Source organism: Diabrotica virgifera, chromosome 8 (genome assembly GCF_917563875.1).
Source record: "Diabrotica virgifera virgifera chromosome 8, PGI_DIABVI_V3a".
Taxonomy (NCBI): Eukaryota; Metazoa; Arthropoda; class Insecta; order Coleoptera; family Chrysomelidae; genus Diabrotica; species Diabrotica virgifera.
Genome location: NC_065450.1, coordinates 212,581,664 through 212,601,582, shown reverse-complemented (window position 1 = coordinate 212,601,582; position 19,919 = coordinate 212,581,664). Strand labels below are relative to the sequence as shown.

General features: G+C 32.8%; 1 protein-coding gene across 1 annotated transcript in view; it reads left to right on the top strand.

Moving 5' to 3' along the window:
* Nucleotides 1-19,919, top strand: part of LOC114331771 (soluble guanylate cyclase 89Da-like) — a 176,138-nt gene that overhangs the window by 2,747 nt on the left and 153,472 nt on the right. Inside the window, exons 2-3 of the mRNA XM_050657619.1 lie at nt 11,889-12,088; nt 17,161-17,354. Coding sequence (XP_050513576.1) covers nt 11,889-12,088; nt 17,161-17,354 — 394 coding nt within the window. The remainder of the gene's footprint in view (nt 1-11,888; nt 12,089-17,160; nt 17,355-19,919) is intronic.

Here is a 19,919-nt window from a genome sequence, read left to right as displayed (position 1 = left end):
TATTCTAAGGCCGAATTGAATAGAAACAGTGATAAGGGGTCTTCTTGTCCAAGTCCTGATGTTACACTTGGTCTTTTATATTTTTGAAAAGAAAATATTGCTTTTCGTTTTGATTCAATTCGAGTCTTATGCATCCTCTGACACCGTGTTTCGGGGTCTACCCCGGCTTTCCTTTAAAGAGGCTTTCCAAGGAGACTGAATTGAACCATAACGAAACGAAGAAGAACTGCATATATTAAAATATTTGCAGCGGAATATGGTTAGACTGTCCTCTAACGGGGAATGACGAAATGAGTGAAATGAGTGAAATGAGTTTTATATTTTTGTTGTCAGTAATTTAAAACAATTTGAAACACAAAAATTACAAGTAATTCAGATACATTTATTGAGAGCCATAAATAATCCTTCAAAGAGCCACATGTGGCTCGCGAGCCACAGTTTGGCCACCCCTGTAATATACTATGATTATTTTAAAAATCGAGCTGTCCGAGAATTTTGCTTATGTGCTAAAAATAAATAAGTTAATAAGGGGGTAACACTTATTCCAGTGCACTGTATAAACAATGTAAGATAGTTATACAATATCGTAAATACTAAAGGTGAATAGCGATGCATTATAAGGAAAAGTGTTATCATTTTTCTTAAAAACCATAGAAATTTACCTTTAATTTCACTTGAGAGTGGGAAAATATCCGAAATATAATTTAATAATTAATATAATAATTTTAAATCAATTTTAAAATATATTATTTATAACTATAAGACTTAAATATTTAAGTTATATATCATTTCATAACCTTTTCTACTATAGTACATTCTTTCGGCGGTTTTGCTGCAAATTTTAAAGAACCACTTAGATTAACATGAAATTTGGCATACGCATAGCTAACATGTCAAAGAAAAAAAGTGATATTGTGCCGATGTGTGCTTTTGCCCTGGGGGTGTGTGCTTTTACGTCTCAAATGTGGAATTATTGCGTCGCGGTAGGCGGTACTTTCCCTTAAGGGCAGGCTTGTTGATTTTTGATTCAGTGTCCCTAACAACACAAAACGTTCCAGGAATGTACTATCAAAGTTATATTAATGTTTGAATGTCCTGGACATTCAAGGAATATTCGGTGAATATCTGATTAAGTTATTCGTGGAATGTTACCACAAGACATTCTATGAACATACTACCAATGTCCTATATTTTAAGAGAGGCCATTTACTATTCAATTTGCATTCATTTTCAAATTTGCTGCGCGTGTATATGTATTTAGGCAATCCAAACCACGTGACTTCTGGTTCTGGTTGGCATGGCATACACGTTACAGAGGTTATGTTTGTATTATCATTTCATTTCATCATTTCACTGTTTATCGTCATATTTTGGATCCATTTGGATTTCGTTTGCTGTATTTTGTGAACTTTATAAACTTTACCACACTGCAAAGTGATTATTTAGGGAAATTATTATTGGAGACACCAGATGTTTGGAGAAAGGTAGGGCAAACAATTTTTATCAATGTTCATTTTTCTCTGATATTTATCAATATTGATGAATTTTGCAAGCAATAACATTATTTCTTTTATTGTTTTAGATATTTATTGAAGCTGAAAATAATTGGGGATTTAGATCCATATACAATTCAGTCAGAATTGGATTTTACCATAAAGTGCATTCCACCAAATTACTATTATAGATATTATAGATGAAAGCATACAAAAGCCTTCAGGCACATAAATATTTTACAGCTGGATTTGTTTTTAAAGTTGGAGTAAAGTTGGAAGTCACAAGCAACAACTTCGTAAGTACCTACAAGAATATTGAGGAAATCCAGCTCCTGGATACTACTGGGCAAACTAGAAGATTGAAGAGGACAAAGCCTTTTGAACTAGTTTGAGTGATAGTGAAAAGCAGAGCATAATGCTTGTGTGCATGTTAGATTAGATAAGAGACGCTATGGGTAAGCTCTTCATTTTAAGGAACAGTAGTAATTTAGGTTAAATTAAAATTGCTCATTGGTCAGAGTTATGACCAGATTGTAATTCTAATGAACAATTCAATACAATGAATCCTCATCGTAGTGATGATTATGGAAAAAAATATATGACAAGATTTTGTGCAATAAAATGTTTATATTTATCAATGATGTATTATTTGGTATGGCTACATAAACAGTCGGAAAAATGAAAGAATACCCATGAATGAACATATAAAACACGCTGTATTTTCCTGTCACCGTGTCACAAAGAAAATTGTCCAGTGCAAGTAACAATAATTATTACATGTACTTGTGCTGACCAGTTTTTTGTGTGACACGGTGACAGGAAAATACAGCGTGTTTTATATGTTCGTTCATGGGTATTCTTTCATTTTTCCTACTGTACTTCTGGTATATCGTCGGTGATGTGACAATACCTCCTATCTGCTTTTTCATAAATTTTGTAGGAGATGAAAAACTTGTTTGGGCCACCTCGTGTTTTCATATATTTTTTGATTTGTTTTGTAGTAAATTTAACTATCTATTTACTATAAAACAAGTCAAAACTTACGTATGAAAACAGGAGGTGACCGTAAAAAATGTTTTTCGTGTCCTGCAAAACTCATGAAAAAACATATAGAAGGTATTGTCACATCACTGACGATATATTTCAGAGAATGTCTAAAAAATATACTTTGAATGTCCTAAGAACATTCATGGAATGTTTCAACAAGACATTCAGTCTAAACAATATACTGTGAATGTTCAAAGAACATTCGTAAACATTCATGGAATGTTCCAACAAGACATTCAAGGAATGTTTAAAATGCTGACACAGCACTTTCCTGGGACTTTCTAGGGACGTTCGTGTGCTTTTGGGGACATTCCAGGAATGTTTTCAATGTCCTGTGTGTACCTTCTAGGAACATTCCTGGAATGTTTTGTGTTATTAGGGGTTGTGACTGCATAGCTCCACCTATGATGCATGAGATGCAGAAATAGCTATCTGGAGATGGTGGTACAACTCTGAATCAAATAAAAACAAAAACTGCCTTTCCCCCTTGTTCACCTTTATTCAGATTTTTGAGTACTCGAAACTGTCTTTCGGCATTTTTACTTGACGAAAATGGAGTAGATACGTGACCGTTGTCCTTTCTGCTTTCTTCTATATTCGTCATCTCCGTGCTTATAAATTGTTAAAGCCGGAGATTCAGGATGTAACCAGAAAGCAGTTTCTTTTGACTAAAAGTCTTAGATTTAAAATATTGTTTAATATTTTATTTCAATTATTTTTAATTGGTTTATTACAGTAAGCTTTGTATACGGAGTCTTGTCGTCTTCCCGTTTTTACGAAAGATGTCGCTATTTTGCCTCTCAAAGGTGGAATTATTGCATCGCGGCAATTTCCCTTAAAGGGCAGGCTTGTTGATTTTTGATTCAGAGTTGTGACTGCATAGCTCCACCGATGACGCATGAGATGCAGAAATAGCTATCTGGAGATGGTGGTGGTTCAACTGTGAATCAAATAAAAATAAAAGCTGCCTTTCCCCCACAAAATTACATCTTTTGAGTTGATGCACTTTTGAACGAGATGTTCGACATCACACCTCGTGTGCTGAATACATTTTCTGGTGGTATGTAGTCAACGAACTCGTTTTAAATGAGGTTGAGTTTTAAATTCATCTTGTTTAGGTCTATGTGTAGATAAATTATAGCAAGGACGCCTTTACTACTCTCAAAGGCAATATATTTATCGAGTTAGACCCTAATTATCGAGTGGCAAACTTTCCTAATATCTCTGCTAACTTTCCAAAAGGACATTTCTCCAAGTTTTAAGTAATCGTTTGTTAGTGTAAAAAATCGCTCTGACCTAAAAGTTCGACCCAAACAAACTTTTATGTAACTAACAAGTGTTACTCTACATTTCCAACAGTTATATATTTATGGATTTTTCATTTTATACGGATGATAAACTTTATTCATTAATTTTAAATCAAAAAAGTTGAAAAGGGGAAGAGATAATGCAAGTGAAAAATGCTGAGTTTGATTAAGATATATTGAAGGGAATCTATTTGAAGCTCGAGCGCCTTTGACGATTTTTGATGCTAACGGTGGCTGATTATGATGAAAAATCGACCCCGCAGCCGCTGGGAGGCATGGGAGGTAACCGGAAGAAAATCTTTGAATCTAACACTTTTAATCTTTATCAATTTCTGTGATACAAATTTTTTTTTAAGTTATACTTCTTTAGGCGCGATTTGGAGTCAATGTACTTGTGCGCGAATTCATCAAAAATTGTTGGTGCTACGCGCAGATACGTTATACGTTTGCTCTGATTGGGTATTCCAATTACATGTCAAAAATTATCCAATATGGCGGCTTTGGTTGAAGAATGTGTTGCTGTCATTTTTATTATTATGGTTATGGTTACGATTGGTCAGTTGTGTTTTAAAAGTTATGAGAACAGAGACAAAAGTGAGTTTATAGTTGTACTGAAAATAGTTTTTATAATAATATATCCTGTATCCAAGGAAAGAAAATATCCTGTTGGTGACACAACCGCCTTCAGGCCGAAACCAAATTTTATGAGTAGTATGGACATCTATATTAATAACCTATATGTTTCCTGTAGCCGATTTTGATGATATACATAGTTATAAACAAATAAAAATCAAAAAACGGTAAATTTTCAATTTTTTCGTCTATAACCAAAAAATTAGGTATTTTAAACAAATTTGAGAGTGAGAAACTCATAAATCGTATAAAAAACTTCAATATGGCGTTCGCTGAATATGTCTATCCTTATTGGTTGCTTAGAAAATTGCAAAATAAATCATAAATTTTGAGTTTTTATAAATATTCATAACTCATGTAAAAATTTACTTAGAACGTTCTTGTTAAACGAACTGGTGAGACTTTTGGTGCTTTAATCATACACTAAATTTCAAAGCAATTGGTCAAATAGTTTAAAAGGTATTTAATTTGTTTTTCCCAAATTAATTTTTTTTGCAACTCTACAAGTCAGAAAATGATGAAGATACACTAATACTTTGGATAGTTTATGAAAGAAGAAAATTTATACTATTAATATAAATAAAAAATGACAAAAAATAATTCTAAATACTGCAAAATTATTTTGCAAAAACATGTGAATTAAAAAAAGGGGGGCTAACTTCGTCCCTAATTGTCCTAGGACAATTGTTTTTCTTTCTAGATGTGTATAAAAATTCAGTCTTTCCAAATATGAAAAAATAATTTTTCTATGGGTAACGGTTAAAAAGTTATTCTAATTGTTTATAAGTAAGCAAAAAATCGACGTATTTTTGCAAAATAATTTTACACTGTTTAAAATTACTTTTTGTATTTTTTTTAATTAAGTCAATAGCATAAATGTTCTTCTTCCATGAACTGTCAGAAGTCTTATTGTGACCTCATAATTTTCTGACTTACAGTGTTGCAAAAAAAAATGAATTTGGGATAAACAAATTAAATAACTTTTAAACTATTTGACCAATTGCTTTGAAATTTAAAATATAATTTAAGCACCAGAGTTCTCAGCAATTCGTGTAATAAGAAGGTTCCAAGTTAATTTTCACATAAGTTATGAATATTTATAAAAACTCAAAATTTATGATTTATTTTGCAATTTTCTAAGCAACCAATAAGGATAAACATATGCAGCGAACGCCATATTTAATTTTTTAGATGATTTATGAGTTTCTTACTCTCAAATTTGTTTAAAATGCTTAATTTTTTGGTTATAGACGAAAAAAGCGAAAATTTACCGTTTTTTGATCTTCATTTGTTTATAACTATGTATATCATCAAAATCGGCTGCAGGAAACATAAAATGGTTATTAATATAGATGTCCATACTACTCAAAAACTTTGGTTTCGGTCTGGAGGGGGATGTGTCACGAGAAAAATCTTATTTCTCTGGACTAGAACTTTGTACGTATGTTAGAAGTTGTACTATTAAAATTGTGTAGAATATCTGACGTTTTTTAGATTTTCTATAATTCCTCAAGGGAAAAGCAATTGCTGGGACTCTCCAGTTCGTCAAAAAATGACGGATTAGCATTAATCTTCGAGAATTTACCATTTTTAATGATTTTAAAATTTGACGATGATACAGCAGAAAATCTAAAGGTTACAGCGCATGAAACAATTATAGTGTAATTTTTTTGTTAAAAAACGACGTTTTTTTTATAATTTATACGATTCCTCACGAGAAAAGCAATTGCGGGAACGCTCCAGTTTATAAAAAATAACGTATAAACGTTATTTTTAATTTTTTGTATTATTTTAAGTATTAAAATTCCAATTAAAATGTTTAAAATATATTTGTATATTCAAGCGAGTAACTGGTTACAAATAAAAGACATGAAAGTGCCATAAATGCAGCAGAAATGAAGCAGCTGAGAAAAATAGCTGGAAAGACGAAGATGGACAGGGAAAGAAACGAAAACATCAGAAAGTAGCTAAGTCAGGAACCAATAGAGAAACAAATTAAAAAAAGAAAACTTAATTGGTTTGGACATATAACTAGGATGAACGAGAACAGTGTAGTAAAGAAGGTGACAGATGCCAAAAGACAGGGTAAAAGAAGAAGGGGCAGACCTAGAAAAGGGTGGATGAAACAAATCGGGGAAATCGGGACCAATAGGGGGAAAACAGTGCAACAGATGAAGGAAATGGCAGGAGACAGGAAGGCGTGGAAGAAATGGGTTAAAGATGGATAGGTGATACCAATGTCCGACGCTCTTATAAGGCATAAGTATAAAGAGAAGAAGAAAATATATTTGTTGCAGTCATAAAAATAGAAGTGTAACTTCTTACGTGCGTACAAGGTACACACACTCTTTTTTTTAGTTTTTTTACTACATGCAATCAATAGATAAAAATTATAAGCATGTTTTTTGTTTGACAAAAGGGTGTATGTATAAATTTGGATGTGTTATCCAGTGATAACAAATTTGGATGTGTTATCCACGTCACTTCACTTTACTTCACTGCTGCTTAGAACCTATATGGTAGCTCCAATGGTTTGTGCCTCTTCAGTCTCCGAGTCTGCTCACTATTATCTAGCTATCTAGCAGGTTTAGTGCAAGATTGTTTGGGTGGTTTTCCAATTTTGCCAAATAGCGGCTGCTGTATTCACTTACTATTTCCTTAACTGTGGCTACTTGGAGATCGTCTCGGATTTCCGTGTTTGGTATAAACCAAGTTGCATTTGTTATGGTCCGTAGTACCTTTGACTGAAAGCGTTCCAATATCTCTATGTTTGAGTTTGCGGTCATACCCCATAGTTGTACACCATATGTCCATATTGGTTTTAAGGCTACTTTATAAACCAATAATTTGTTTTTTAAGCCAAGTTTTGACTGCCTTTCCAATAGCCAATAATATTTGCTCAGTTTTAACCAAGTTGTTTTCTTTTGTTAAAAATTTGTTTTCTCCAGGTCAGTCTTTTGTCCAAGTGCATCCTGTCAGATTGAGGCAGATTTTGTCCATTTAGTGTAACAGGTGGACTGTACCTCTGCATTTGGTAAATGTAACCTTTCGTAAATGTAATAATTTATTATATGATTCATATGATTAATGTTTGCAGTAGGTTGGTACTGTACACGTACACCCTACTAAATACTCGTTTCTGGCTACTACTAGAGGCGTACGACAGGGGAAAGTGAATGGTTGACCCTTCCCAAATTCTACGGCACTGACAGAATTACTATTTTAGTGTAATTTTTAGATTTTCCAATACTTATTATGTAAATAATATACTCTTTATTCATCATCATCATCAGTAGCTCGACAACCCTTTTTGGGTCCTGGCTTGTTCAAGGATTTTCCGCCAATCTGTTCTGTTCCTTGCTTTGTTCTTCCAGTGGGAAATCTCAAGTGTTTTCAGATCTTGTTCCACTTGTTCCATGTATCTAAGTTTGGGTCTTCCCTTTGACCTTCTCCCTACTGGTGTTTGCTTCATTAGTATCGATAAAATCATTAGTTTTCGAGATATCTGAAGTTAAAAATGAAGCGGCACAATACATTGCACCTCCGCTCAAAGAGTGTCCTAAGTCAAAAAAGCAAAGTTTAGAGAAAACGAAGTTTCTAGTTTGTTTTGCAACTTTACAACATTTTCGGGTTTAATTCAAAAACTATTAAAATTAGAATAATATCTATTTTTATCTATTTAACCTGCTCTACAAGCCTTGGAGGCCTAGGGCTTTACAACTTAACAATAACAATTTTACATAATACAAATGACAATATATACTAATGTCTTATATTTATTATATAATTTGATTTAACGTCTATGTAAAAATTGCTGCACTAGGTTTCTCCACTGTATCCTGTTTTTCGCTTTCTCTTTCCAGTCTGTAATTTCCATCGATCCTATATCTTCTTGAAACTTTTCGTGCCATCTTTTTCTTGGTCTACCTCGTCTCCTTGTCCCAACTGGTCTTCTTAATAGTATTTTCTTTGGCATTCTTGACCTATCCATCCTCTCGACATGACCTGCCCACCTGATTCTTTGTGCCTTTGTGTATCTTGTTATAGTTGGTTCCTTGTAAAGCATCCTTAATTCTTGATTAGTTCTTCTTTGCCAACCATCTGCCGTATTTTTCCCCCGAAAATAGTCCTCAGTACCTTGCGTTCCCATCTCTCTATCATTTCTTCTTCTGTTTTGTTTAGTACCCATGTTTCACATCCGTAGGTGACTGCTGCTCTTATTACAGTTTGGTATATTCTAATTTTCGTCTTTCTTGATACGTAATTTGACTTTAATAATTTTTTTAAACTGCCGACTTTTCGGTTACCTTTAGCTATCCTGTGCTTTAGTTCGTTTTGCTCGTGTCCTTTTTCATCTATAATGGCACCTAGATATGTAAAGTGATTTACTCGTTTAAATTTATATTCTTTTCCATCGAACGCTGTTAACTTTAGCATATCTACAGGTTCTCTTTCTGTGTTGCCTAGCACCATATACTTCGTCTTTTCTTCATTTATTTCTAGGCCGAATTTTTTTGCCTCTCTGACTAATCTTCTCATGATTTTCTTTAAGTCGGTATTAGTTTTTGCTATAGCAGTGTAAGGTCGTCGGCGTAGGCCACGCATTGCTGTTCGTTACGGTAGATCGTTTCTTGTGTTTCTATTCTGCTGTTCCTTACAATTGTTTCCAAAACTAGGTTAAATAACACAGTTGATAGAGGGTCACCTTTTCTAAGTCCTTTTTTGACTATAAACTCATCCGATTTGTGACTGTTCCACACTATTTCGTTAGATGTCATATTTAAGGTAATTCTTATTAACTTGATTAGTTTTTCTGGTATTTCCATTTGCCGTAGGGCTTCATACATTTTTTTTCTATTAATTTTGTCAGAGGCCTGCTTAAAATCTATGAATAGTGCATATAAAACCATTTTATGTTCGTAGCAGCTTGTTTGGATTTCTTTTATGCAAAATATTTGCTCTGTCGTTGATCTATTGTTTCTAAAGCCTGCTTGGTATTCTCCTATTAGTTTCTCTGCGTATACCTCTAGTCTTTCTCTTACAATCCTAACAAATATCTTATAGCACACGTCCAGCAAAGCAATACCCCTGTAATTTTGCACCATCGTTGCATTCCCTTTTTTATGTAATGGGATTATCCAGGCTCTGGCCCACTCTTCAGGCATATTCTCTTCTTTCCATATAAGTTCTATCAGTTCATACACCTTTTCTAGTAGTTTTCTTCCCCCTGCTTTCAGCATTTCTGCACTTATTTCATTTGGACCTGGACTTTTATTGTTTTTCAATTTGCTCACAACTCTTTGCACTTCGTCTTTGGTTGGTTCGGCTATTCTTATATCTGCACCCTCTGTTCTGTCTTCGTCCTCTCCCTGATATTCATCATCACTGTTTAGTAACGTTTCGAAATACATTTTCCATTCTTTCATAACTTTTCCCGGCTCACTAACTAGCTCTCCTTCTATGGTCTTTATGTAGCTTGTTTTGCTTTGGTAACCTTTTTCTATTTTTTTTACGTCTTGATAAAATGATATTATTTCATTGTTTTTAAATTTTTCTTCTATCTCCTGCAACTTTTTTTCATTGAATTCTCTCTTTTTCTTCCTGCAACTTTTCTTTAACTGTTTTCGTACGTGGGTATACTCTTCTCTGTTTTTGTCGTTAGGGTTGGTCAACATACGTATTCTTAACTTTTTCGTCTCTTCTGACAGCTCTACACACTCGCTATCAAACCACTCCTTAGTTCTTAGTCAGTTAAAATAATGGTTTTTGAAGCTCTATAAAATAGCATATTAGGTACATTAAAAATATTCAAGAAAAATATTTATTTTGAGTTGTGACACTATACAGATAAAATAACGAAAAATTTACGAAGTATTATTTATCAAAAGTGACGCTTGCAGTACAGAATATATTATTATCTGGTTAACAAACTTATACTTTTTAATGATGTAACTTTACATACAAGTAACAACATTAATCGTAAAATACTGCAAAAAGAAAGAAAAATAAGTGATAAATGTGTCACTTTTCTTGGGCACATATGCAGATTGTTTTGAATAAAGTAATCACATATACCTACTGCCTTAACTGGACAAACGACGCTTTATACACATCTTAGATGGACAAATGCTTTGCACAAGCCGATATGTGACACAGTTTGTGTTCAGTGCGTCGTTGATTTTGGAAAATCGTATAATGACACTAGTGTCATCTAACGATAAATACTTGACCCATAGACGTGACTCTTTGTGAGATAGGAGTTTATAGTTTTATTTAACTGTTGATGCAATAAAACCGATTTTAAAATTTTTTGAGTTATGACACTCTTTGAGTGGAGGTGCGACATTAATCACAATAACTGTGCCGTTTCATTTTTAACTTCAAATATCTCGAAAACTAAAGACGTTATTGTTACCAATGAAGAGTCTATTATTTACGTAGAAAGTATTAGAGAATCTAAAAATTGCGCTAAAATAGTAATTCCCCCAGTGGCGTAGAATTTGAGTGAAGGGTTAACCATTCACTATCCCCTGTCTTAGGCCTCTGGTAGTAGCTATAAACGTTTATTTATGATAATTTATTGGGGTGTATAGTAGCCACACTTTCTGCCAAGTATGATAAAAATACGTCAAATAGTTTTAAACTACTGGGTAAAACTATTTTTTCAATTTTTAAATAATACACCCTGTATCTCAGTAAGGAGCCATATTTTATTTATGTGATCTGGGTTAAATCTTAATATTTTGAGATTGGACATTCAGAATGTCCAATCTACAATTCAGAGATTCGACATTCTTAAGGATACACCCTTACACCCTGTATATAAATTTTCACTTTTATATAATCCAGCGTAATTGAGTGAAAATAGGCCAAATTTAGATAAGCGCAGTAGAAATTCAAATGAAAAAAGCAACGCCGAAAAGGTTTCAGGAGCTGAACGTTCAGAAAATTTTCATTAGTTAATCACGTAAAAGGATTCTTGAATGAGAGCACTAATGAAAATTGTATTATTTTGAAAAGTCCGTTAATTAAATCGAATGTACTTCCAGACAATGGACCAATTTTCGATACTGAAATTAGGGCATGATAATTTGAACTGTAATGAACTTAGAGCGAGGTTCGTAGGCTTTTTGTTAAGCTAAGACTTTGTGTTAAGTTAGTGATTAGACTTGGGCAAATTTGAAAATTCTTTCTCATAACTTAGGGTAAACGATTATTGTAATGAACTTTCATGATGGAAGGTTGAAAGGACATGAGGAAGCTAAGGAAAATAATGAGAAGTGCCAGATATGTTTGAGAATTAAATTGTCGTGTATTGTGGTAATAGTATATTTTTTATAATTTTAAATTCATATTTAACTCAAAATATTTTTAGGTATAAATTTTTAATTTCGATTTACAATTTTAGCTGGAATACGGCGAAGATGTTTGGCAGCAATTATTAATAGAAACAGACTATAAGTTCACTGTATTTAATACACATCAAACCTATCCAGACAATATCATGTCTTCCTTGGCAGCGGCCTTAGCAAAGGTCACTTCACTCTCCGTAGATGATACTATGATGTTTTTTGGACGATGTTTTGTACGGTTTTTTAGCAATTATGGGTAAGAGTTTAGCTTCAGCTACAAAATTTGTTTAAAGTGCTAAATAATTGTCATTATATATCATAATATTTCAAATTCATTATTGTTTTAACTCTGGAACACACGTCTTTGGTACTATTTTTAAAAACTGAGGATTTTGAAAAAGATTTTTTATTATAAACATATTTACTATCGTTAAAAACATTTCAAAAAATTGTCTAAAAAAGACTGGAGGCAAAGTTACTTTTCTCAGCCTAGAAAACAAGCTGGATTTAGATCGGGATATAGCACTAACGACCACTTACTACATAGTAATAAAGAACCTGATAGAGACGTCTGCAGAATACAACAAACCATTGACACTGATGTTAGTGAACTACGAGAAGGCATTCGATACGATAAGCCAGCACAAAATGTTAAAAGCATTGACAGAATGCTGAATAGACCATTGATACAGTTAGGGCAGTCAATGAGATCAAGAACAGGTTATTACCTCCGAATTCTATCCTACTGCATGGATTTTATTGAAATTTTAGAAATAGCCTGAAAATATCTCCTTATTCAAAGTCTACCCTATGCCGATGTGTGCTTTTGTCTTGGGGGCGGTTCCCACCCCTTCTCGGGGGTGGAAAATTTTTTGGTTAAACAACTACGGAAGTTGATAGAGAACCTAATTCTAAGCAAAAACTGTTCTACAATTTTTTTTTCGAAAACTCAATACTTTTTGAGTTATTCGTGGTTGAAAATTGGCCATTTTCATTGAAATATAACACCTTTTCAAACGGTTTTTTGCGAATACCTTAAAAACAATGCATCTAACTAAAAAAATTATATAAAAAACAAAGAGATTTTTTCTTCTTCAATCTTCTAGTTATAACACAAAAAGAGATATGGTAGGTAAAAAGAGTTTGTTTTTTTGGTGCATGCTCGAATCAGTGTATTCAACTTGAAATAACAGAGAAACTGTCGATTTTAGGTGTATAATGCTACCAATATATTTTATTGTGCTTGAAAGTCCTTTCAAATAAGCAATATTAAATGTCGATTACATTCAAACTAAGCGAGATATGCTGCAAGAAATTGATGACTAACGAATTTTAAGAAAAAAATTAAGAAATTTATTTAACCCATCATCCACAAGAATTTAAATGCATCGTTTTCCTTCTACAATACATTTTACTACAGTGTTATTTTTATGTTCAAAAAGTTGAGTGGGTTTAAAATGAATGGTTTTTGAAAAAAATGAGAACAAATTATAGAGCGCATATTTAAATTTTCTTAAAAATCTTCTTTTTCTCCATGTAACTTGAAAATGATAAGAGATACTCTTATAAAAAATAAAATTAAAATGTTTATCTAGAAGAAACCTATATTTTTGTACGGTATCTTTTTATTGGCATCTCTTCTCATTTTCGAGTTACATAGACAAATAGGAAGATTTTTAAGAAAATTTAAAAATGAGCTCAATAATTTGATCTTACTATTGTTCAAAAACCATTCATTTTAAACCCGCCCAACTTTTTTAACATAAAAAGAACACTATAGTAAAATGTATAGTAGAAGGAAAACGTTGCATTTAAATTCTTGTGGATGAGGGGTTAAATATACTTCTCATTTTTTTCTTAAAATACGTTAGTCATCAAATTTTTTACAGTTTATCTCGCATAGTTTGAATGTAATTGACATTTAATATTGCTTATTTTAAAGGTTTTTTCAAGCACAACAAAAGTTATTGGTAGAATTATACACCTAAAATTGACCGTTTCTCTGTTATTTCAAGTTAAATACACTGATTTGAGCATGCACCAAGAAAACAAGCTTTTTTCACTTACCATATCTCTTTTTGTGTTATAACTAGAAGATTCATAAAGGAAAAAATCTCTTTGTTATTTTATAAGCTACAAAAATGTCTTATATAGTTTTTTTAGTTAGATGCATAGTTTTTAAGGTATTCGCAAAAAACCGTTTGAAAAGGTGTTATGTTTCAATGAAAATGGCCAATTTTTAACCACGAATAACTCAAAAAGTATTGAGTTTTTGAAAAAAAAATTATAGAACCGTTTTTGCTTAGTATTAGGTTCTCTAGAAATTTCCGTAGTTATTTAAGCAAAAAATTTTCCACCCCCGAGAAGGGGTGGGAACCGCCCCCAAGACAAAAGCACACATCGGCATAGGGTAGACTTTGTTTCTTGGGCTATTCCCTACTTACTGTGAAAATATCACGTAAATCGATATAGTAGGATGGAATTCGGAGCCACATACCCTCATTGACTGCCCTAAGTAACATAATTAAATATATCTACCAAAATGCCACGGCTAGCGTAAGACTATCTGAAGAACAAACAAATAAATTCTACACGGGCAAAGAGCCACCGTCTCTCCAAAGCTAATGAGACAAATAAGCACGATAGACTACCCCAGTTAATCCAAATAATACTCGAAAATATTACTCCAATCATCCAAGATAGCTATCGTTCACCCTGACCTAGCTCAGTCTCCCAAGGTGTGTGTTCGTCTTGTCTTAATCTTAAATATGAACTATGAAAATTCAGAATGGAAGCAAACAAAACAATATTTTAACCAATCATGTTTATTGTGCGATAAAGATATAATAAAAATATGACTTATTAAATGCATTAACAAATATATTCAAATTCTTGGCAAAAACTAACAATTTCTGGATTATACTTATGTATGGCTTGTGGTATTTGATGGTAGATCTTCTTGATGTCGGATCTTCTTGAAATGGAATCAATATTGCTTATTACTAGTTAAAATTTGATTATTAAACGAATATTAATAGATGAAATGAAATATCAGAACACATGCTTTTAGAAGATGGGAGGTTAGGTAATAAAAAATACTAGAAAAACTGTTTTATGTTTACTGTGAACTGTGATTACAAGAAAAAAAATGAATTTTCTTACCCCAAGAAATCGTCTGTTTGGAATAAAATGAAGCTAAAATTTAAATTTCATGTCTTTAAATAAAATAATTTTGCCCTTTCTCCATTATTGTCACTGTCATGACAGTGCAACGTAGGAGGTGGCAGGCATGTTCCGTATTAAGACAGATATCTACAGATTAAGGATATATTATGAAGTACGTTCAGTATTGTGACTGAATGATTAGATGAATAGAGAGTTGCCTATAGAACGGGCGCCAAACATATTTTTAACGGCAAAAAAGTTAAAACGAATACAGAAGATAATTATTAATAAAATATTAAAGAAAATAAAGTGAAATAATTATTTAAAAATAAAATAGCATATATGTGACGTTTTTAACCTTCCACTATTCACGACGCTTTTAGAACATACTTGTAAGAAGGCAGATCTGAACGAGTATCATATCAACATAACTGGAGGGCAGCTTACTCCTTTGAGATTCGCAGATCGAATCGTCCTAATAGCTATAAAATTATATGGATGGCCAAATTATAATGTTGGAAAAATTGTACCACGCTTTCTTAGAAGTCGAACTAAAGATTAATATGAAAAAAAGCAAATAATGACTAACCTGGTGCTAAATCGTAATATTACTGATGATGGAAGTGATATAGAGTAGACTAGTAGACTGCATAGGCGTAACCAAGAGGGGGTTTTGGGGGTTATAATCCCCCCCCATTGGGATGTACTTTGAGCTCTATACGCTCATAGCCCTCAGAGACCTTCCAGTAGTTGTAACCCCCCCTTTCAGGTAGTTGTAACCCCCCCTTAGGATCATCCTGGTTACGCCTATGGTAGACTGTATCGTATGGCATAGATACTTATGTCATGAAATTCAGTACGGCAGAGATAACCAGACATGTGAGCTCCCACGTCGCATAGGATTAGCCTGGGCAGTTTTTAGGGTACAATTAGACCGAAATCATTAGACCAAAGCAGTAGACCGAACTCATTTTATCGAAAAGAACTTTACCGAAACTGCATTAGACCGAAATGGTACATAAATTAAAACAGTTTGCAGTAAATTTTGCTAAGATTTTGTATATCTGTATTTTTGTTTATCGTGTTTTTTTTGTATTATTTTATATATTATTATAGAGTGTGTAAATTCTTACTCTGTACAGTCTGATAGGAAATAATTTTCATCCGTTAAACAAATTAGTGAAGGTAAAAATAAATTAAGGGTAGAGTGACGTTAATATAATAAAATATAATTGAGAGGGTAGTATTGCGTTTAATTTTTAGTATTGTAAATAATAAATAAAAAATAAAATCCACGAGGAAAATAAACTTCCTGCAGCTGGCTGTATACCATAAATCACAAAAATACTAGATTTGTTGTAAAAGGTATATTTTAAAATACCCTAAATAAGGGTCACATTAAGACAAAACGTTTTCGGATTAAGAAATCTATCATCAGTGTTCTATAAGCCAAAAAATAGCATGCCTGTGCCACCAAGATATATTTTTTTTGCTTTTACAACATTGATGATGGATTTCTTAAACCGAAAACGTTTTATCTTAATGTTACCCTTATTTAGGGTATTTTAAAATATACCTTTTACAACAAATCTAGTATTTTAAATAAAAAATGAACCAAAAATAAAATAAAAATCAAAATCAAAGCAAAAAACCTCTAAACTCGCCAGTACTTTGTGATGCCAGTCCTAAGCCTGGATAAATGATGAAGGAAGGTTGACTTTCCCCTTGCTCAGATTACAATCCTGTTTGAGCAACCTGTATTATGTACCTAATGCTTTTCGGTCTCCTACTGTTCGGTCTGTGAGGTTTCGGTAAAGTGCTTTTCGGTCTAATGATTTCGGCCTCTTTACAGAAAACCAGTTTTTAGGTTAGTAATATATCCCATTATGATATTAAATTATGATATTAAAATGAGCTGCCCACAAGACTAAAGATAAAGGTATTTGATCAGAGCAAAAAATTGATGAGGGTGGCGCAAGATAGACAGGGTTGGAAACCCTGTCTGTCCGCACGAGAAAGAGACCTATGTTCAGCAGTGGACTTTTGATGCTGGATAATGATGATATAATTTTACAAGATGTACCTAAACTGTTTACCTGGATGATGTATAACGACAATTATTTTACTTTAAGTATACTTGTGTTTATAGTCTTCTTATTTTAGTTATGACGTTACCATAAAGGCAACTGGTAGATATTTTACAGACTTTTTAAGTAGCATGGATAACCTTCATGCTCAGTTTAGGGTGTCATATCCAAAGATGAAGAGCCCCTCAATGTATTTGACTGATGTTGATAACGAAGGCTGTGTTTTGGTATATCGCAGCACTAGAAAAGGATTTACTCAATATATACGAGGTAAAAATTATTTATTAAAAAAAATACCATTAAACAATTCAAGTTTTTAAATAGTAGATCTTGGCGCGATTTTCCTCACCATTCCTTAGCAGCGCCTCTTGTGATTGGCCCTGTATGTGTATAACTGGGTGGGATTTTGCTCACCGGCCTTGTTGGCTGATTTATTTAAAAAAAAAAATTAAAAAAGATCCTTTGTAAAAGGTATCAAATTTTATACCTTTTTAATTAAACAAAAATTATACCTTTTACAAAGGATTTTTCCCCATTTTTGTGATTGATGGTATACAGCCAACTACAGGAAAAAATTTCTTTTCCTTGTGGATTTTGATTTATTTTTGTATTCTTTTCCAACGCCGTTTTTAAAGTTTTACTTCTTTAGGCGCGATTAGCAGTGAATTTTTATTATTCTGCGCGCATGCGCACACATACAGTATGAAGATTGTTGCTAAATATTTTTTGTTATGTATGAATCAGTCCAAGAAAGGTGTGGAAAGAATATATTAGTGTTTTTAGTAAATATATTTGTTAATTTTTGTGTCTTTGGATTTGTCTTCCTCAGGAATATGATAGTAAGTAATATTTAAAGTATTTTTATACTTCACTTGGCCTATTTGTTAGTAATTTTGAGAAATCTTGTAGTCCGTAAAAACAAAGGGAGTATAGCTCAGTGCAAGAGCGTTCGACTGGAGATCGAGAGATCCCGGTTCGAATCCGTGTGTTTTCTATTTTTTTTTATTTTTGGTATTGCTTTAATAAACATTTTTGGAGTAAGTAAGGTATTTTTATAGGTCCCCGGTTCGAATCCGTGTGTTCTCTATTTTTTTTTGGTATTGTTTTAATAAACATTTTTGGAGTAAGTAAAGTATTTTTGGCAAGTAAAAATTAGTTTAATCTTTAAATAAAATACAAATAACCTGTTGAAAGTATATTTATTTCGTTTAAATCCTAAAATAGAAGTACCTAGAACTTCTTACGTGCGTACAAAGTAGATACACACACACATTCTTTTTTATATTATTGGAAGCCTTTGAGCTTTATCTTTTTGGTTTAAAATATTGAGTTTTTTTTCATTTTATATTACCTCTCTGATTCCGTGCTGTCTTTTAATTTCAATGTTATCTAGCATCGACGCTTGTTTCAGGTTTATTGTATGTCCTACATTTAAGACGTTATCTGAAAGGTACGACGTTTTTTCTCTCCTTTTGATGGAATTTCGATGTTCTTCTGGTCAAACAAGGATTTTTTGAACGGTCTGTCCAATGTATGATTTTTCATAGTTCCCACATGCACTCCAGGATACTACTTGATTTTCTCTTCACATTTTCTTTGTTGTACTCTATACGTAGTAGGATGGTAGGATGGTTTTTCCAATATGTTTTTCGCCTTGTTTTATCCTTAATTCTTCTTTGAGCATTCTGGGTCTTCTCAATGGTGTATGTTGAGCATGCGTTTCTTCTTAACGCTATTTTCTCATTATGCATTTGTTCATTTTTAGGTTCTTCGTCTATTTTTCGGATCTTATAATCACGATTTTGATGACTCAATATGACTGCTAAGGATAGTGATGTGAATCAGCATGTAAATATCTGTCGGTATCTGTGTATGTATTCTACAGTGGGTAATCATATTATTAGAACCATCTAGTAAAAATCAATGTTTTAGAGGAAGGGTATATAATTGGGCTGTATCATATGCAGCTCAATGTATCATGTATCATTAATTTGTTTTCATTTTGCTGTCTTGTTACACTTCATGAAAGTGCAATAAATAGTCTGATAAAAGTGGCAACACGCATGTGTGGCAATGTGTGACTCAGATGCCATTGTTTGTCAGTGCTGCCCAGCCTAGCTTGCAACTCGTGTGCCTATTATTTTGTATTCTTGGTGTTTAGAGTTATAATAAACTTTGTGAGTTTTCATTGCTCTCTAGTGATATTCTGAGAGGCCTATACTATTTTTTGTAAATATATTAAAAATTGCGCGTTTGTTACACAAGTGGTACCAGAACATCATGGGAAATCCAAAGACATCTCACCAAGGAAAATAGTAGAAATAAAAACTTTAATATTCAATACTAATCACTCCAACAGAAACATAGCATCCATTTCTAAAGTTTCAAAGGCAACGTGGACCGTATAAAGAAAAAACTTGCATATCATTATTAAACAAAAGTAAAATTTTCTGAGGTGGCTCTAATATTATGATCACCCACTGTACCTTCTTCTTTATTATTAACACATCTAAAAATAGTAGTTGCTCGTTTTCTTCCAGTTATCCAGTTCCAAAGTAAAGTGAATTTTATGGTGGATATTATTGATGTATTCTAAAAATACCTTTAATTTTTTTTCTCCTTATGGCCAGATGATAAAAGAGTCATCCACATAGGTATCTAAGCCAAAGTTTGGGTTTGTGTGTAGTTGTTCCTATTTATCTCGCTGTTCTATTTCTTGGGTTATCTACGATCGGTGAAAATGTTGAACCCATTGTTGCTCCTTTCAACTTGTTTATATCTTTGTTCTTTATAGATGAACCATGTGGTATTTCAGAAGTGTTTTGTTAGATTTAG